The sequence below is a fragment of the Colossoma macropomum genome, unplaced genomic scaffold (genome assembly GCF_904425465.1).
Source record: "Colossoma macropomum unplaced genomic scaffold, Colossoma_macropomum, whole genome shotgun sequence".
NCBI lineage: Eukaryota > Metazoa > Chordata > Actinopteri > Characiformes > Serrasalmidae > Colossoma > Colossoma macropomum.
The window spans coordinates 34,771,938-34,793,552 of NW_023494791.1; the positions used below are offsets into that span (position 1 = coordinate 34,771,938).

The window sequence follows — 21,615 nt, forward strand, 5'->3', positions numbered from 1 at the left end:
CAAGATTCAAAGCTGTAGCATTATGGCTGCTTTGGTGGTCAGCCGACACCATATTTGAGACTAAAGTCACTTTTTGCGAGTCTCTATGTGTGGTCTTGCGTGGACAAGGCTAATGGCTGTTAAACTCTGGAGTGGACGGATTCAGGTAACAGTAGGAGCTCAGCAGCCTGCCGATTCAACACAGCTATTAACATTCACAGCACAGAGCTGAGGGCTAGGGCTCTGTCTGCAAGAGGGAGGGAGGGAGAGAGAGAGAGAGAGAGAGAGAGAGAGAGAGAGAGAGAGAGCGCTGAGACTGAAGGAGAAAGAAAGAGATAGAAAAAACAGACAACTGAGAATGAAGGAGAGAGAAAGACAATGAAAGATAGATCGAAATAGAGAGGGAGAAGAGGGAGTAAGGGAAAAATAAAAAACTGAAAGCATGAAAGCAAGGAGGAGACTACAAACACGGACAGCGCAAGAGGGATGGGGTGAGGGCTCAGAAAAGAAGGAGTCAGTGGGATAGAGGAGAAATGGAGAAATAAGAAATAGAGGGAGCGGCGGAGAGCGGATGGAAATCTGATTGCGAGCCTGCAGCAATAGAGCCAAGTGTCACCTGCAAGGACAGGACACAGGGACAGAGAGCGAGAGAGAGAGAGAAAGAGAGAGAGGCACAGACAGGAGAAGTGTCTGAATGCCAATGAGCACCATTCAAACTTTACTTCTTCAACTTCAGTCTAATACTGATAACATTATTTTTTAAATTAATTATGCAAGGGTTTAACATGATGATGAGTACCAGTATTGGTAGCTTTTATGTTACAGATTTTATATTTCGTATTGATAAGTTTTGTGTTACAGCATTGTTAGCTTTTACATTATAGATTTTTTGTTATATTTTGTATTGACGGCTTTTATGTCATAGATTGTCATTATATTTTGCATGTTCTAGATTTTATATTTTGTATCGATAACTTTCATACTGTAGATTTTATATTTTGTATTAATAGCTTCTATGTTATAGATTTTCTGTCATATTTTGTATTGATATCTTTTATATTATAGATTTGGTTTTTCATTTTTACACTGATGGCTTTTGTTACAGACATTCTTATAATTTCAGCAGTGTTTTTTCTGACAGTGTCCTGTAATGCTTGCCCAACCCAGCAACAGCACCCACAAAAGTGGGTGGAGCATGAGTTTTCTTGATAAATAAAGATTAGACGCAGCAAATAAGAGCTTAACTTACCAATCATTAAACTGAGCAGCTTCTGAACTTTTGAACTGACCCCAACCACTCTGTACAAGCCCTGGTCATTGATACCTGTAAGGAGATTAAAATTTGTTATAAGCACACTGATTAACAGCAACTTTAGTAACAGAACCTGTCAGAAAGTCAAGTCCAAATCAGCACTGTATCATTCTCCAATCTATCACAGCGAAGCGTGTTTTACTGTGAATCGAGCACAACAGGTTGACAGTTAAGACAGAATTATGAGCTGATTCTGCCCTCTAGTGGCAAATCACACAATTACAAGTTTGAGTATAGAGTTAAAGGAGAAGTCCAACAATTCTTAAGATTTCTGCACAGTTCAATCCCTGGGACATAAAGTAATTTTGCTGTGAAACAGTTCACTGTAGAAAAGCTAACTTAACAACCTACATTTGTTTACAACAGTGGCCACAGAAACCAGGGGTCACAGTGACTGCAACCCTAATCTATCGTAAATGACCAGTGAACCTATACTTGTTCACTGGATATATAAATAATGTCTCAGGCATCAGGCAACACATTTATTATAACTGTCTGTGATGCATCATTTAGTGTAAGATTCTCTACAATGGAAGCTGTATACAGAAATTCAACTGAATCAGTGGAAGTCCTTCCATTTTCCTGGAAAAATGTTAATTTATAATTAAAATATAGAGCAATTATAATATAAAGCAATATAAAGGAATGTTCTCGAATCAAACTGTTTAAGGAAGGTAATACGCTCCACTAATGTGTATGGATCCAGCCACTGGACAGCTCAGCTACAGTTACACAGCAGATGTGCTTGAGTTCCTCATCAAAATACCAAGAGCAGTGCTGCACAGTTAAAGTACGTGTATTTGTAAAGAAAAAATAATTCTTTGATCTGTTCTGTGTAGGAGCTGTACTGTTTTTGACAACTTGAATGTGAGTAAGATCGTCTTCTAGAAACAGGGAGAGAATTTAGGCAAGTCAGTGGCCCATTTTCCAAGCGGTATCTGATTAGCCACTGCAAGTGTTTGGATAAACAATGTGAATAATAGTGGAGAGGGTGGTCATTCTTGCCTGGCACAATGAGAAAGTAAGGTAAGCAATTTTGCTAGTGATGATTCTGGAACTTCTCAAAACTAAATTACTATAATATGCTAAAAAATAAGTTTCAATTTACTTTACAAAATGCTTTTTCACACAAACAAAAATAAAAAAGAGCCAACACAACAAAAGAGGGCAGAATACAAAAACAGTATTTGTATTGCTTTGTTTGAAAAAGGGAACGAAGCTGACGACATAGCACGTGTTATTTCTGGAGTATCTACATTTAATAAACTATTTGCTGATGCTTTACTGATGATTCTGAGTGTGTACTGACTCATGATATGGGGTGAAAACTTGACTATATATTTTTGGCTTTAGCAGTACTGAGTGCTCTGTTTATTCTAATGAAAAGTGACATGGCAATAAGCCTGATTAGTTTAGTGCATAATGTACAGACGGCTGACAAATTAAAGGAAAAAGTGAATAAATAAGTGGAGTCAAATAATAAGAGTGGATGCTTCCAGGCAGGTGTACTGCTTGATACAATCAACCAATTAACATGTAAAATGTATAAAATGCTAAGTATGCCCAGCTGAGCTTTATTTTGGATCAACATGACAAGAGGAAAAGATTTAAGCGATTTTGAAAGAGGGTTTATTATTGAGGCATGGATGGCAGGAACTTCACAAACACTGCTTGACTGGTGAATGTTTCAACAGGAACAGTGACTAAAGTCACGTCTGTGGTAAGATTTACGGAAACATATCAGTAAATAGGGTTGAAAACTGTGGTTGAAGGCGCACATTCCATGACTATGGTGCTCAGGCATCAGCGTGATATGTAAGGAAAAACAAAAGAACAACTGTTCCTCAGGTGACTGAGAATGTTAATGCAGGATGTGACCAGACTGCGTCAGCAAGAACAGTCCATCCACAACTACACAGAGAGGGATATTATAGTAGGGTGGTAGTGCATAAACTCTTTATTACAAAGACTAATGCACATTGTAAGTTCAGTGCTGTAAAAATCATACAGGCTTACAGAGATGTTGAAAATAGTGATATGGTCAGATGAGTCATCCTTCATGATATTCTCCACAAGTGGGTGAATGCATGTGTGGGGTACACCAAGAGAATGGTACAGGCCATGTTCCCTTAGAGGGAAGGGTCACTGCAAATTCATGCAAAGTTATTCTGACCGATCAACTTATGATTAAACATTTCTATACTGATGGTAGGAGTCTCTTCCAGGATTACAGCACCCCAACCACAGGGCATGAGAGGTCACTGAATGGTGTGATGAGTATGAAATGATGTAAATCATTTGATATGGCCTTCACAGGATCTCAACCCAGTTGAAGACCTATGTGAGATTTTGGGGTAACTTCTTAGATAGCACTTCCACAATCATCATCAGAACATCAACTGAGATGATATCTACTGGAAGAAGAGTTCCACCTCTCCAGTACGGTTCCAGAGACATGTAGATTCTATGCCCAGGAGCACTGAAGCTTTTCTGGTGGCTTCCAGTGGCCCAACACCTGATTAAGAAACTCTTTGTTGTTTTTTCTTTCATTTGTCATCCGTCTCCATGTGCACAGTGCATGTATGTAATGTATATATATATATATATATATATATATATATATATATATATATATATATATATATATATATATATATATTTATATGCATAATATATTTCAAGCACATTTGTCATAGTTAGGTACAAATGACTCTAAATGGCTAAATGTATCTTATCCAGCAAATGGCCTTTGAATTAATTGAGCTTAATACTTGACAAGTAATGTTTAACATCACATCTGCATAATCCTATAAGCAAACAGCTGCTGCATTTGTACTTTATACTGAGTTACCTTGTGCTAGAAACCAAACTGAGGCAGAAAAAAAAAACTATTTCAGTGTGAAATACTCCAGAACAGACAGAAGCTCACTGAGGTGGTTTTGTGTGTGACTGATTTGTCAATTTACAATTCTCTTTTTTTTCCCCTTTTGTTGGATCCTTGAATCCTGTTTACAAATGCCAAAGCTGAGCTCCTCCTGAGACAATGCAAACTGGAAACTTGTTTTAAGAGATTTTTTGGGGATAAAATTAAGCAAAAAGATGACTCAGAGACCCAAGTTTCAGTTTCAGCCAGAAGAATACAGTCTTATGCAAAAGTTTGGGCACCCTTGGTTATTACATGCTTTGTTAAAATAAAACAATGCCACATTTTATGTTTTTAAGTGCCCATGTCATGGAAAACCAAATTCTCCTTACTTTTGTGAAGTAGTACATAACCACTGTAAATGTTCCAAAAAGCACCATTCACTACCCTAGTCCAAACAGTCTATACATATATATCTATATCTAGCTGAAAAAAAAATTATATATATATATATATATATATATATATATATATATATATATATATATATATATATATATATATATATATGCTACAGAACTACCCATTTCGAATTCATTGTTTTTGTGATGTCATGGAAAGAACAGATCATTTACATGTATCTGCCTATCCCGCCTATATCCATTTAGCTCCAGCCAGCCATACTGACATTATAAGGACTGGTTCAGTCCGGTCTGCTTTTTGAATAAGGAACAATATAAGACAGCCAACTGGAACAGAGCTCATTTACATACATCGGTCTCCAAAGCACAGTAACAAGAACAGCCTGTTTAATTCCAAATGATAAAGAAAGTTTGGAAAATGGTCAAATAAAATTAATTATGACTGTCATTGTTACATAAAACCGCACAAAGGTTATAAGTGAACCTCAGGGGCAAAAAATGTAGGATATGGGCCCTTTTGCTTCCTGAGCACTTTGTAGTAAAAGAATATCTTACAAACCCCACAAAGCTTACTTTGATTGAACTGTTTTGTACTGTTCTTTTTCTTTTGAAATGACAAAGGCACACCTTATATGGGCCTAACTTTTTTTTAAATCAATAAAACATGTAACTTGACTAAGGGTGTCCAAACCTTAATGAAATGAAATTTCTGCCAGTATAAAATCAGCAGAGGAGACTGAATTAGGCTCATATGTTGTGGTTTGCAAATCCTTACAAATGGTGTACATGGGTCATGGATACACATCTGATATAGTTTCCTGTCATTCTGAACTTCGCTCCCTGTTGGTCTACAACTTCATCCTCCTTTCAGAGAACTGGTCAGGACACAGCTATGACTCACTATGGCATTAACTGTAACACTTGTTTTGGCTTGCCAATTTTTTTATGGCTTTTGAGTTATTCAAGAATTTAAATACACAATTTTACCTCTTGTCTCAATAGCATTGATGGAGTTTCTCACAAAATTCATGCCAACTTCATCCAGCTGGGCATCAACTGCAGAAAGAGGAAAATCCATATTAACATCATTATGACAGTTTGACTGCATTCAGACAGCACTGTGACATGCTTAAATCAAATAAGCTTTTGCTGCTGTTTGAATTTATGTATTTGCCACAGGCATTCAATGATTGAGTACAAGCATTGGTCGAAGGAAATTATCTGCTCCAGAATCAATATGTCAGGTGGTGCACATAATATGCAGCTGATATCAGTGCCAACACAAGCAAATTTATCAGATTGTTTGGTTGTAAATCTTATCTGTCCAGGATATCAATTTTATCTGGACAGAACTGTCCACTTGGCATATTTAGGAACAAAATCACAGCCACACTGTATGTCCAAAAGTGTGCAGACACTTGCTCAACCAATGTTTCTTCTGAAATCAAGGGTATTAACAGGGAGTTTGTCCCTCTTTGCTGCAGTAACAGTCTCTATGTTGGACCATTTCTGTCAGGATTTGATTGCATTCAGCCATAAGAGCATTAGGAGGTCAGATACTGATGTTAGGTGATTAGTTCTGGATGACAAACTCCAACCCAACTCATCAGAGAAAGCAGTTCTGCTCCGCAGCCCAAAGCTGGGGGGCTTTATACTCTAGCCATGCTTGGCATGGGGCATGGTGACCTTAGGTTCAGGTTCAGCTTCTCCAGAGAGTTCCATTCTATTGTACGTACCTTTTCTATGGAGATTATACAAGCTCTATGTGCAAAGAAACTGAACAGCTGTGTCAGCAATGGGTGCAACTGCAAGTGTATTCACTAATTAGTAGGGGTATCTGAACACTTTTGGACATATAGTATAACTTTAAGACGTTCGGAGCTGATACCTGTTCCAATACGTCCAGAGCTGCTCCAAAAGTTGCTGAAAAGAGTGCTAACTCCAAATTTAAAAAAGAACAGGACCTTGTTGGAAATGTGCAGGATTCTGCCAGTTTGCTTAACTTAAACAATTCCATAAAGTTTAAAATAAAAACTGCTGCTGGCATTATCAAAGTTATATTCTCTTGTGCTGAGCACGCTAAATTTAATTTAGAATAGAAGAAAGACTTTTATGCCAGTGAAAAGAGACTTACTTCCTCTTTCTTTTGAATACGTCCTCCCCAGATAGTGCACCTGTATGAACGACATTAATCATCAAGCTTTTTTTAACAGAACAGTGCTGCACAAGCCATGCTATCCAAACAAGGAATTGCTATTGTTAACTGTAACCGCAAGATCCACAATTCTATTTGAGGGACATGTGGAACATCAGGGGAATAAAAAAAAGAAAGAAAAACTATTTACATTTGACCCAAGTCACAAGCCAAGCCAAGTTTTGTCAGTAAACAAAGGGATGGATCTTGGAATATAGCCTTAATGTCTAAGCTTGAATAGGCAGACTGATTCACTCACTGGTTCTTTTCCTCCCATCGCCTGCATCCAGAATTTATGGTCATCCTCTGAGAGTGCCTGTACTGTCAACACAGTGCCTGGTCTGTCAATAGAATAAAGACAATAACATTAACAGGGCACTGTACTTTGTTACCATACTGTACATATTATTTTTGGACCTTTGCACTTTCCTGAAGAATTGTTGAAGAATTGTTGAAGCTGAATACTAGTGCTTCTACTAGAGTGCTTCTACTTATATTTCCAAGAGAGAGAAAAAATATTCTTTACTCATTACATTTCCATTTAGACCTACAAAGTACCTTCAAAAAAATGTTGCCAATCATTTGAGTTCTCACACAGTTTATTGTTTCTATGAAAACATTTAACTAACTTCAGATCATTGAAACAGCCCATAACTCTGCCAATTTGTCTTGGTGTAAGGAGTGGACCACTATTATGACTACACAACACCACATCACACACACACACACACACACACACACACCAAAAAAAGTTAACTGCTATATCACTTACTTTTTACTTATATATACTTGACTATGTTCAGTTGTACATACTTTCTGAAATCCACTCAAGTATATTTTGAGCCCCATGTTTTTAATTATATAAGAATTTCAAAAAGAACCTTTCAATTAACAGTTTTTCTGTTATTTTTTCCACCTCTGGACTATACATACAGTATAATGTTGTGATGATAATGTTACATGTTGTGATTGCAATATGCCATTATTTTGACCAAAATTATTTACCAATTTTGCATCGTGTGAATTTCCCAATATATCAAAACATCCAAGATGCTCAATGCATCATAGAAAATGTTTAGTTTGCCTATTGCTTTTTCATCAGCAGCATTGCAAAGCCAATATATTGTGCAGCGCTACCACACATGCATTCAACATTCTCTACAAGGACTATACTCAGTGGTCAAATTCCCCCACCCCCCAAAAAAACAAATAAAACAAGGGGGATTTTGGGGCGGTGCAACAGTAGGTTTATTTATTTATTTCTCTTTTATCACTGGAAAAAAAAGACTTTTCTAATGCAGTGGGCTCCAAAAGTCTGAGAACCCTTTGAAAATCTAGGATTCATTCAATCCTGCCAAGAAACAACAAAGTTTTAGAATTCTGAAACATTTAAAACAAAGAAAGGTTTTGACCGAGTAAAAGAAAGAAGAAATTCAATATTCTACATTTCTAGGTCACTATTCAAATTCAGGAAATTTCTGAGATTGACCATGTTTAGGTCTTCCCACAAAATTCAGATTCCTTCCACTGAAACTCATGTTCAGATGATTCTCAGGTTGATCTGATCTACTCATCAGAGGCTTTTGTCAATGTTATTGATTAGAGCATGTGCCAGTTCAAGTGCACGCTGCCATTAAATCAAAAGGGGGATATATATGAAACAATTCTGAAATTCATATTAAAATTTTAAAGAGTTTATTTCACCTCTTTCAGTCCCTACTGTATCTCTCACTTTATACTGTAATTGGATTGCCTAGATACAATTAGACATTTTTAACATCATGAGATTATGTCTAGTTTTGGGTTATAAGCTGCAATCAGTGTATAAACAACTTGTGATAAACCCTACGATGACTTTGTGTTGACTTTTGTGGTCTTTGGCACAGTTTATATAGGAGATTACAGATGACATCATGGCATTAGTGTAAAGGGGGCAGAAAGGGGCATGGCAGTTATACAAGGGGGTGTTTTTTGTCATTTGCTTATTGTAGGTTCTATGAGTTCAGTATTGCCAGTATTGTGATAACGGTCAACAAACAATATATTGTGCAGTCCCAATGGCCGAAATGAAAACCAGATTAGACCAGAGGCAGATGTGACAGCACATGCAATTCTTTCTTTAGCCAGTTGATAAAGAATGACATGAGATGACAAAAACCAAAAGGTAGGATGACAAAAACCAAAATGCTCATAAATATCGATTGGCCAAAGATGACATACCTGTCTGTTATCTCTATATCTAGACAGAACCGCCGGTCAAGAGTGTCTGTGGTTTTCCGCACGCAGGATTTGAGCGTGACCGATTCCATTTCACCCTGGAAAGACATTTTTCCATGAACAGAACGTGAAAATGCTAAAGCCTGCAGTCACAGAATCTGTACTTCTGGAAAACTGTACTTTGCCAATGCAATAAAGCAAAACAAACAAACAAACATCAAAAGATCATCACTCACAAACTTGCCCCCGGATTTGGGATCAAAAGTGACCATGTGAAGGATTTTTTGCTCTTTGACGAATGTGCAGTACCGCTTTACCCAGCTGGAGCCAAACGGAGGAGGCCCTGCAGAGGTTATAGGACTCTTTAAGTGATGACTTCTGGAAGTTACATTTTAGTGTTCGTTATGCAGTCACAGTTAGTACACAAAACATGCTGGAATGACATCAGAAAAATCATATGGAAAAGTATTTTTGTCCAGGTTTACTTTCTTCAGAACTTTAGATTATGACTATTGAGCTGTGCTGTTTACATGATCATGATCAGTTACAATACCACACTAATATCAAGCAATTGGTGTGCATTAGGCCTGGGTGATAAGGCGATGTAACTGGATATCACTGATGACTGACAAGTAACCTGATAACAATGCTTAAAAGGTGACAACTGGCGTTTTGGGAAACTGACAGAAAACTAGAGAGGACTAATTTATGGTTAAACAGGTCACTACACATGTTGGAAAATTGGGGTTCACCTTCCTTTAGGAAGTATGCGGGCATGCCTCCCCCAATAGCCAGGGTTTTCTTTTTTTTGCTTATGAGAGAGAGAAGTCTGTTAAGAACCTGCTAGTTAGTTCTCTCTGCTACACACTGTAATGCTAGCTTTACTTGTGCACGGCTTTTAACCTTCTACTTATTTTACTTTATGTTCAGTTTAACTTGAGTGCATGAAACTGAAAATAAATGCCAGCGTGTTTTGGAACTTCAACTTGCTTCATTGTGACTCGCTGCTGATGCCCGTTTACTACCAGGAAACAGAAATGTAATATTAAATCATATGTACACATAATGTGTTATTTACAGCTTAAGCATCAAAGTGGGTCAGATGAGTTATATTATGAAAACTGTGAAAATATAACTTGGTCTTTTAAAGGCATCTATATATGAATTCCAGAGTGACTCTGCTATAGCAATGGAAAATACCTTTTATTTTATTTTGCAAAGCATGTGGTCATGCCTTTGGAAATTGCTTGCGGCTTAAAATTCCCCCAGCAAGCGTCAGTATAGGTAGGGTAGGTAAGTTGCCATAAATCTACACCAGAAGGAGCTTATGAAGGCACATGTTTGTAGTATGAGATTTTTTTTATTAAAAAGTTTTCATTAACACAGTTAAAGTACAAAATAAGCATATAAACTTCAAGTAGAATAAAACGTAGGTCTAAGCTGCAGTGCACCACTTGTACTGTTTTTTGTTTTGTTTTGTTTTGTGTGGGGTTGCATATTATCATTAATTACAATTTTTTTTTTAACCAGAAATTTTTGTCCTAATTATTTTTAAATATCACCCAGGTCTAGTGTGCATGTGAACGTTGTTATTAACTACATCACTGATAATCAACAGTGCAAAAAACACAGAGAGGGGAACAAAGTGGATGGAATTTTTAGACAGTGGTAAACAGATGACTTGTTGTTTCAGAAAGTTTCCTTCTGATTTGCTTAGCTACTAATTCATTTTTACTTTGACATTATTTTATATTAATCTATGTATGCTCAGCACACTTGGTTAAAAGTAGTGTATTGTTTTTACTATCTATACTCCACTACTGCAAAAAATACTCCTCCATCACTTTTCCTTCTTTAGGGCAAAAAAAAGACTATTTTGGTCTCATTGATAATTATTCTAATTTCTGGATGAATTTAATTTTAAAACTCAACACATTTTTTTTTCCAGTGCTCCGAGTCCATTTGCTTCACTCAGGTCTAACTGCACTTTACAAATTAAATGAAGGCTTAGCTCCGCCCACATTGTTACAAACATGTTGTGTCATACAGCATTAAAAATCTTGTTTCGTATAGAAATATACATTAGAATATGTATATTTTTCTTGTAATAGCAAGAACATTAATACAAGCTGCGCATTTTTAAACCACCACTCCTAAAATCAGCATTTCTTTACATTCAGAACCCAAAATCTCAGTTTCTGGAACACCTGCATTCATAAAATTTTACATATTCATTCTAAACCCTATACTGAAAGATATTATTGAAGCATTTCCTAATATATTGCTTGCAGCTGGACTTATGCTAGATTTGGTACTTTAAAAATAACTTGAAAAACATCAATAATAACAGTGCATTGCTTTCTTGAATAAACAATAAAATAATGAGAATTCGATACTCTGTTCACAATCAAATAAACGTTTTAATACATGAATTGTTTAATACTTTAATATTGCATTCCTAAATGTAACTCTTTGCTAAACATCCAGCACAAAACCCAGTACTAGGAATATTATTAATCATCTGGCAAAGATTCATTGTGATATCCATTGTTTCAAAATATTACCCTATTCACATGCAGTGAAAAATAAATTACTGATTAATTTCCTGAAGGAATTTAATGGCACAGTTGGGAATTTACACTGTTCTTATTTGTCTGACCAGAGCACAGCTGTTAATGAAGCTCCAATATAAGGATAAAAGTGTACACATGGGTGTGTTTGAGCGGAGGGGCATACGTTTCTCCTGGACGTAGAGATAGCCCTCACTGCTGATGGGGCTGGTCTGCCTGTATTCCTGTGGATTCTCCTTTATCTTCTTCATCAGTTCATACACTTCTGAGCGTGTTCCCTCAAAACGACTTCGCGTCTAAAACACACACACGGTTTAATGGTTACATCACAGTACGAAGTCTGGTAGATGTCCAATGAAAACCAAAGGAAGTCCTAGAATTCTTTGGGAAATTGCTCTTGAACAAACAACCGGTTTTCCAGGATACACAATTGTACCTGCTATCAGGCTGTAACAGTGTTGCATAACTACACCTCTTAATTTTATTCAAATTAAGAAAGCGGCAGTGAAGTGTTCCATAAACACACATGCATGTGTGTGCACATAAAAAGCCAGCCCTCAACCTTCCGGTCTATATGTCAGACACACAATGGAAGGGCAGTAGAACAACGACCTTTGATTTTCCCCTATTCACTCCATCTCTCTCAGAATTATGTTAAAGTTTTTTTGCTTCCTATCTCACCATCTTCCTTCCTTTGCGGCAAAGTTCCTGACCAAGAACAAATAAGCGTGTAAGCGAGACTGCAGGTGAAACTAAGCTCACACTGACTGCGCAGACTGACTTGCCCCGCTATAATAACAACAGCACTTTAAACAAACTAACGGCATTCATTATTTAATTAGTAAGTGCAAATGATTAGCGCACATGACAAAACAATTTAGACGTGGATATTACTCTGCTGAGCTGCACGACTCACAAACTCATCCTCTCAAAACCAAATGTATTGCTTTCATTACAGCCCCCAAAAGGTTATGCTGTTGAGCTTCACTATGTTGTTACAACTGATTTAAGATGGGCAGATTGGAAACAATACACAATTTGCCACCAATTCTTGCAAGCATTAGTCTGATTACACAAAAAAACAATTACAGAACAAATAATATTTTAAGTTATACAATTACAAACTGTACTCCATCTGTTTTTCTGCATATTTTGCTAACCAACGATAGTCAGGACCACCACAGAGGAGGTATTATTTGGGTGGTGCATCATTCTCAGCAGTGACACTGACATAGTGACATGTTAGTGTGTGTTGTGCTGGTATGAGTGGATCAGACACAGCAGTGCTGCTGGAGTTTTTAAACACCTCAAGGTCAACGCAGGTATGAAAATGGAGTGGACAGTTAATGGACAGTTTTAAAAACTCCAGCAGCACGGTATCAGGGCAACCCACACTAACATACCATCACCACAGTGCCGAGAATGATCCACCACTCCAATAATACCTGCTCTGTGGGGGTCCTGAAGAATTGAAGAACAGGGTAAAATGGGGCTAAAAACGACGCAGAGAAACAGATGGACTACAGTCTGTAACTGTAGAAAGTGCACCTATATGGTAAGTGGTAAAACGGACGAGTGTAGATACAAGGAAGTGGTTTCATTATTACGGCTGATCAGTGTACAAAATACATAATAAAATACATTTGAAATTAATAAAGAAATAAATGTAAATGTTTTGACAAAAACTGAGTTACAGTTGCTCATTAAGTTGAATGGGACTTCTGCCCATGTTCTGCAAAGCTTCTCCAACTTATCAACAGTTGCTATAAAAGGACACATTTGTGGGCAGAGCATGAAGAGGTCAATAAATGTTATTATCTTTAACATGACGAAAGTGGTACGGAAGCATTATCGTGGTGAGTGATGAAGACCTAAACAAGAAATAGATGTCAGCTGGAGTTTGAAGCTCACTTTGTATTTCCTCTGACAAACAGTCTAAAAACCAGCTTAACAGCTTTCCACTGCACTCATTCAGATTTACTGGAACAGGAGCATTCTTTGATTTACATCAAGTGCTTTATTTATGGGCTTTAATTTAATCCTCACTCAAAGGAAATCAATTACTTCCCTTCTGCCAAACATTATTATTCAATTACCGAACCTCAGGGGATTGAGAAGGAGGATGTTTAAGCGAATAGCAAAGAGCAGCTGCTGGCACTCACATTTTGAATATTGATCTGTAGAGCTCTCTTGTAATGGTCAAAATCATTGGCCAACTCGAATCCCTGATGATAGAAAGTGAATACAGTCTGAAAGAAAGCCAGCATCTGTGGTAGAAAGAGTAGAAAGAGAATGAGAGAAAAAGCGAGAGAGAGAGAGAGAGAGAGAGAGAGAGAAGAGAGAGAGAGAGAGAGAGAGAGAGAGAGAGAGTTACATGTGTTGGACATTCATATATACAGCAGTTGCACTTTTTACGAATGAATAAATAGTCAAATCAGTTATTTTTTATTAAATATTTTATAAAAGACTATTTTGCATCTGTTTACGCTCAGCAGCTCCCTTTCGTGTGTTTGGGCAATAGTTTCAAGACTTAAAAATCTGTGCATTGTGTAAAGCATTGTATTTGATATAAAAACTTTGCTCAAGTTTTAAACCAAATTGTTCACATCCCAGTCCTTACAGGGAAAAGCAATGCTAGTAGTGCAGGCGTCTGTTAGCTGACGTAACAGAAATGGTTAGCATTCTCCTCTGTTACGTTAGCAGCAATTAAAAGGCTTCTTCTAACCTTCGTCCACCTAATGCCCTCCCCTCCCTACTGGTGGTAGTATATGCCACTGGTTCACTTGGCCTAATAAAAATCAGCCGAAAAGTTGTTCATCGGCCAATTTGGCTGTGAAGATAATACATAAAACCTATCACCTATAAAATCTATATGCACGTTTACATAGTCGATGTTTGTAGAAAATTCTTCTATAGTGAGAAGCTGAAGTGTGCACTCACAGGCTCAACACACTCAAACTTTTTCCTCTCCTGGATCTCCTGCAGCTTACAGACATACTCCAAAGACTCCTCCTGAAAGTGCTGCCGCATTACCTCCACCGTCCCATCTGCCTGAGAGACAGAGAGAGAGAGAGACAGACGAGAGAGAGAGAGAGAGAGAGAGAGAGAGAGAGAGAGAGAGAGACAGAGAGAGAGAAATAGAGAGAGAGCAAGAGAGAGAGGGGAAGGCAAGAAAGGAATGAGGTTGAGGCAGGGTGTGTGGGAGAACAGAGACCCTACACCCGGCATGCAGGTGTAGAACTGTATTACCCTTCAACATCATGCTGATGCTCACTTCCATAACCACAAAGCTAGAGAATGGAAAGCCTTTTCACAAGCTACTCGCATCTCACAATATAGATGCTTTTCCACCAGACGGTTATGGTCACTAATCCAAACCCAGAACTATCTACTCTGATAAGTATCTTTGTCCATTTACCATCACACAACAATACTTGTGAAAGTAGGCAAGGTTCTCTGGAGGGTGTGTTATAATAATAATAATAATAATAATAATAATAATAAAAAATACAACAGAATGATGTAATTAAACAGTGAAAAGGAAAAGAAGGCATAAAATTAAAAGAACATAAAACTAAACAGATAAAAAAGGCCACAGAATTAGTACAAAAATGAAAACAATATGACAAAATTAACAAAATTAAAAATAAAGATATAGGAACAATATAAAACAAAAACACAACTAATAAAATGCTAAAATTGTTTTCAGCTGCTTTTTAAAACTTGTAATGGTAGGAGCCTGATGGATATTGATATGTAATACTGATATTAGACAGGATATTGATGGCAGGTTACATGGTAACTAAAAGCTGCTTCATGCAGCATAAAAATGTCTTTTTATGCTTCAGCTTTAAGACTTTCAATAAAGCAGCACCTGATAATCTCTGTCTACATTCTGTCTACAGTGGTTTTAGGTAATCTTGTGAATAATGCATTACATCAGTCTATATGTGAAAAAAAAACAAAAAAAAACCAAAAAGCATGGATCAGCTTCTTAGCAACTTTTATTAAATGATAGAAAGAGAGGTGTATTTATGAGGGGTATTCATGACTTTAATGGCTTATGAAAAGCAACTGTTCTTGTGTCTATGTGTTTTGGCTCTCAGCAATCTGTAATGTTTACCAAATGGGACAAGTTCAAATAAAGTGTGTCCAGGATGTAAAAAGACTGCAATGATTTTCATTGCCCTACTCCTGACCTGAGATAAGTACAGATCCTAGAGGGAGGTCAAGTCAGACCCAATGATTTCTTCTGCAGTCCTTTGTAGTCTGGTTGTGTCTTGCTTGGAGTCAAACCAGACACTAATGGATGTGCAAATGACAGACTCAATAATAGCTCTGCAGAATTTAGTCAACATCTCCTGTGGAAGATTGTACTTCCTTAATTGATGCAGTAATTTCATCCTCTGCAGTGCTTTTTTCATGAGGGAGATTGAATTAGTGTCCCACTTTAGGTCCCTGCAGACAACCTGAAGGATGCCACAGTTGACACAGTGCTGTTGAAGATGAGGGGGTCAATATCTCTACGGTTTCAAGAGTGTTGAGCTGTATGAAGAGCCTAATTTCCTAGCCTTTTTAAAAATGTTGTCATCTTTGCTTCATTATAAATCAGCGCACTGGTGACATGAATCCCCACAGATAGCGATTCTGGCTAGCTAGTGTTTGAGAAATTGTGGTTCTCTGATTTCAGTGAAGTGTGCCGATTTAGTGACGACTGCATTTGACCCATCAATCTGCACTATTTTAAAGGTCCATCTACACGTGTGAGTTCGGTACCCAGGGTAACTAAACTCTACTCGGGTAATCGGGTTCTGTCTGGATCACTTGGCAGTGAAAATGATAAAATGTGTAATCACAGATTTTTAATCATATCGTGCTCACCTTGTATGTACAACCATTGACCAATATAACAGAAACACCTTCCACATAGGTGCATTTTGGTTTTGAATTACTGACTGTAGACCATGTGTCAATGGAAAGAGACCCCTATGAGACCACCTCTGAGAAGATACTAGTGCTACTACCAGTGAAAAATCTAGCAAATAACACTTCAAAAGTTAAAGCAGTAGCAGAACACTTCAGATTGTTTTCAATAACTTAACAGAGTTTATATAGTAATACCAGATAGTTGTTATGGTACTGCTAAGCTGTTGCTATAGACTCCTAGGTGGTTTCTAAGGCATTGCTTGGCCATTGCTATAGTATCCAAGGCGGTTATTAAGGTTTTGCTAAGCTGCTGCTATGGCATCTCAAGTGGTTGTTAAGGTGTTGCTAGGCCACTGCTTATGGTGTTCCAGGGGGTTGCCAAGGTGTTGCTAGACTATTATTATGCTATCCCAGGTACTTGCTAAGGTGCTGAAAGGTCACTGCTACGCTATCCCAGGTGGTTGGCGAAGTGTCGCTAGGTTGTTGCTACGGTAAGCCAGGTGGTTGCTAAGATGTTGCTAGCATACTTTTATTACGGTGACATAAGAGGATTGCTCAAAAACATTTGGCTATAGAGCGTATACTGTACTGACTGTGGTGGAATAAGAGGTGGATGTATAAGCATACTGTACACGTGGAATGACTCAGTTTTAGGATGTCGAGCATTCCCCACTTAATTACTATGGAGAAAAATAATGTTTCAATGAATGGTGCACAAACACCATAAGCCAAATTGGTTAGAAAAAGCACAAGTAATCTATTTGGGTATAGGCTCAATGATCCTGAAGTTTTGTGGTTCTAGCTTAAAAACTGTAGGAGATGTAGCGTTACAAATTTTTGACTGTAGAATGATAATAATAACAGTAAGTTGGCTTTTCCAAGCTGGCATCACCCGGCGCTACCCAATCTGTACCACATATGTGTGAGAATTTTACGGCAGTTTGAAACCGTAGTTGAGCCATAACAACACACCATATTCTCCACTAGTAATTATCTGTGTATTGTGCACTCCTCCCCCGCTTGGGTGGCAAGCTATCCTACATGTTTATCAGTGAAAACATAGAGCTTATCTACCTGAGTGATCTTGCTTTATGTAAGATAGCACTCTTCACCTGCATGGGTTCTACTATAAGCATAAAGAAAGCTGGGTAAAACAGCTTCCTACTCCCCATATAATACACACTACGTAGGATATTATTTAATGGATTCCAAACACAAACAGTGCATTATGAGTCTAAATGAAAACCAATAATATTCAGTTATAGCTGCTCAATGTTCTCTCTAACATTTAGTACACTTTTTACGTGTAGAAGCCATGATTTCATATTCTATGCAGTGCATTATATAGGAAGAAAGGAGCCATTTGAGATTTAGCCATAGATATGTTCTCATGCTAAGCCAAAATGACAGTAACATCGAGCAAGTTTTTGCCCATATCCATCTAGTCTCCCTGTGCTCTAACCTGCGTGTTTTTACCCATAGAAAGAAACTCAAGGCTAAGTAGCATTAAAATAGGAATGAGAATGAGACTGCTTATATAGTGGTTTCAGCATTAAACACGCCAAGTCAGTCCGCCAATACGAAGTGGTAAAAAGAAAGGCAAATCGGGTAGCGTCATAAAATGTAATGCATGTGTGCCAGCGGTGCACATGCCTGGTGCAAATCAGGAAGGGGACGCACAGGGGCTAACCTGGGCTGAAGCTTATGAGTACAGAGTAATTCATGGCCTTCGATTTTTTTTTGTTTGTTTTTTTAAATTAGAGATTTACTTTTGCTCCACCCACCAACTCTAACACCAATAATTGTCTTTATACGCATGTTATTTATATTTATGTGACTGTTGATTGGCTGTATTCATGCAAAATGTCAGCTCTGATGTTGATCGGTGGCTGTATCAAATGCATTTGACTTGAAAGTTGGAACCAAAAAATGTAAATCAAGGAAAGAAGAAGAAAGAGAGAACGGCAAGCTACATTTATTTATTGTTCCATTTGAATAGTTCTATAGTGTTTTAGTTAGGAAAAGGGGCCTATATACCCCATTGGCAAACAATCCTTGGTTGTTTTGGTGATGTTAATAGTTTCACCAAGTAAACTTTAAAGCAAACCAGTGGAGAAGCACCACAGCATTGCATGGCAGATTTGACAGAGCGCTGATACAGCACATATGCTGCTTAAGTTTATCCCAAGTTTAGAATTTATATTCAATCTTAAACTCAATGTTTTTCAGAACAGATACAAAGTGAAATGTGATTGGGCTAGTAACGTTAGATAAGGTCAAAAGATGACTAGCACCTTCAAGCTGTAAATTTCAAGCGACCATCCATGGTTTTGAGGGGTATAGTTCTAGGGTTAAGGTAAAGCAGTAAAGGAAAGATGATAAATGGCAGTGCAGCAAGTCTTTGACAGGTGGTGGCGGGGTTTGCATTTTCATTCATTTACATAAGCTTTTCAGTTTTTGTGGTGTAATTTGTCCACATCAGTTTAGAGGAAACTCACTTGTGTCATGTTGAGTTGTACGGATTTTAGAGTTTTCACCTAGACCCATAGGTCCCATGACCACCTTAACAACCACTTGAGATGCCATAGCAACAGCTTAGCCACAGGTTAAAGCGCTCCTGAGAAAACAGATCAGGTACTGACAAGTGTCTTTGAAAGTGCTGGCCATCTCTGGTGTGTGCAGCATAGTGAGCTGAAAACTCGCAGCTGTGTGAACAGAGACCTAAATGTAAACAGTGAGCTGATAACATCATCGGCATCAACCCCAAACACACACGTCACGTGCTCCCCAGGAACGCCCTATCGTAAAAACGTTAACAGCTTCAAATGCTTCCTGCATTCAGTATATACAACATTGAGGCAACATGGGTGTGCCTTACAAGGACATGTTTTCCCAAGGACAAGTGTTCCAAAGTGCTGTCAGACAAGGGCTTAAGTGGCATAACGTTTCACTTTGTTGTGGGTGGCTTTTTGAAGACTAGATCTTCCAACTGTGAGGATACACCTTCAAAATATTTATGCTGTAACATCAAAAACGCTGCCTAAAAACAACAACAAAAATGAATGTGATCTTTTCCTGCACATTGTTTGGGTTTGTGTACAAAAGTTGGATGCCAGAACTACCTCCTGCAATTGTGGTTCCTTCTTCTTCGCTGACATGTTCAAAAGTTTCTCCAAAGAAGTGTAATACTTCTCCGTTTCCTTCTCGTACTTCTTTCTCTCAGCCTAAAAACAGGTCCAAAAAAATGTTTCATAAGAAGGACTCTTCTGATCTGAGCATTACTCAGTTACTAAATTTCAAAATATTACTAATAATGAGTCAGTCTCGTTTACAGTCATATTGACGTTGGAGGCTATATTTCCCCCAAGATACTTCCACAAATGATAAAAAATGACCCTGAGTGAGAAATAAGGGAAATAAAGCGCTACCTTCGCTGAGCCCAGCTGCTCTTTCCGAAACTTCTCCAGTGGCTTCATCAGTGTCTCTGTGATGTTCCTCATCTGTGGGCAACAAAACGTATTACCAGACTATCAATTTTATTTAAAACATTGTTTTGAACACATTTGTGTCCTGAATTTTTTAACTCAAACAAATTTGTCACACTGGGAAAAAAAAAATGACATACATATATAAATAAATAAAAGGAAGAAAGGATCTTTCCAATTGTATTTTGTTGTAGCTGCATGTGTGGACAAAATAGGCTTCATCAGAATGTATTTATTAATTTCACTAACACTACTTTTATCATGCAAAAATCAGTTCACATGAACCTGAACATAAAAATCACCATTTTCATAAGGTGAAAAATGTTTCAATTTTCGTCACCGATGGTCCAATGAGAGCAACAGTGGCTGCATTTTCCGACCAATAAGTGCATATTATATAATATTTAATATAATATTATGTTTATTTTATTAAAACTAATAATTGAACATTTAATCTTGTCATTACCAAAACAATCACAGACTAAATGTTTCAGTAGTGACTGTTTTGATAGTGACAATTTTAGCTAATTTTCAGCATAACTCAAAAACTCTAACCAGCACATGACTAGATTGTTTTTATTAAAACATAAAAAGTTCACTCAATTGGAGAAAACACGTGTTTCAGTAGTGACAATACTTAATGTTACACACTGATCATGGGATTTAACTGCTCAACTATGTGGCCATGAGGGACAGGGATGTAGTCTCACTTCCTGCTCTAAAATGCAGGGGTGTGGCTAAATATAATACATAATAAATCTTTAAACATAAACAGAAATCGAAAAGATCTTTGGAAAAAAAAAGAAAAAAGTCAGCAATATTCAAATTGAAATTTAGGGGGCTAGGGTTTGGGACAGCCACCTACCAATGGAACGTTCCTTATACATGATGATTTTGCATATATTTTGCTTTTATGCTGCTATCTCAATTAATGCCTTGGGTTTAAACAGATCATAGCATAATCCTTGTAAATATTTAAGGTCTGAATACTTCATTGTTTTGTAATTTTTTTTGTTCCATGGGGCCGCAGTTTGAACTAATTTGGTAGAATAGTCCATATATCATTTATACAGAAAATGGTTTCAACTCTCACTCTCAAGGTCCTGTAAGGCAAAACAGTCCCCAAGAAAATGCTTTTTTTTCAGACATATTGCTATTTTACCATTATCAAAATTACATATACAAACTCAGGTGACATGTAGATTAACTGGTCATTTTCTCTAGTAAATTAAACAGCTATATTTGTATTGTAGACATTATGATCCCCAGTTCCCATCACCACCACTGTAAAGAAATCTGAGTCAGAAAGCTTCTCCGCAAAAAAGTACTTCACATCAAACTACTTTGTATGACTTTATTAATATATAGATGACTGAACTACGCAGAATTATTTGGAAATATTTAGAATTTCCCTTTAAAATGAATAGAAAATAGTTTGCCTCTCTCTCTCTCTCTCTCTCTCTCTCTCTCGCTCTCTCTCTGCATGTCACAGCCTGCTTAGCTCTGCCTCAGTCAGCTACATTGCTCCATCATGGACGATGACATCAGCTGTGTTGTGACTGGGTGGGGGCCTGGACCTTGCTTTAAAAACAAGCCAGCTGGAGCGCTTTTAGTTTTGGGCAGGGCCACCACTGGCTAAAGCATATC

General features: G+C 37.5%; 1 protein-coding gene across 6 annotated transcripts in view; it reads right to left on the reverse strand.

Annotated features, from left to right (window-relative positions):
* arhgap10 (Rho GTPase activating protein 10) overlaps positions 1–21,615 on the reverse strand; it is a 127,487-nt gene that overhangs the window by 59,114 nt on the left and 46,758 nt on the right. For 4 of the 6 annotated variants that reach the window (XM_036574915.1, XM_036574917.1, XM_036574916.1 and 1 more), the window contains exons 4-15: positions 19,912–19,983; positions 19,606–19,707; positions 14,498–14,608; positions 13,720–13,824; positions 11,724–11,853; positions 9,224–9,330; positions 8,991–9,085; positions 7,030–7,111; positions 6,711–6,750; positions 6,465–6,515; positions 5,564–5,632; positions 1,229–1,303 (exon numbers count right to left, since the gene is read on the reverse strand). In XM_036574915.1, coding sequence (XP_036430808.1) covers positions 1,229–1,303; positions 5,564–5,632; positions 6,465–6,515; positions 6,711–6,750; positions 7,030–7,111; positions 8,991–9,085; positions 9,224–9,330; positions 11,724–11,853; positions 13,720–13,824; positions 14,498–14,608; positions 19,606–19,707; positions 19,912–19,983 — 1,039 coding nt within the window. The remainder of the gene's footprint in view (positions 1–1,228; positions 1,304–5,563; positions 5,633–6,464; positions 6,516–6,710; positions 6,751–7,029; positions 7,112–8,990; positions 9,086–9,223; positions 9,331–11,723; positions 11,854–13,719; positions 13,825–14,497; positions 14,609–19,605; positions 19,708–19,911; positions 19,984–21,615) is intronic. The other 2 variants (XM_036574919.1, XM_036574918.1) reach the window with 1 other exon arrangement.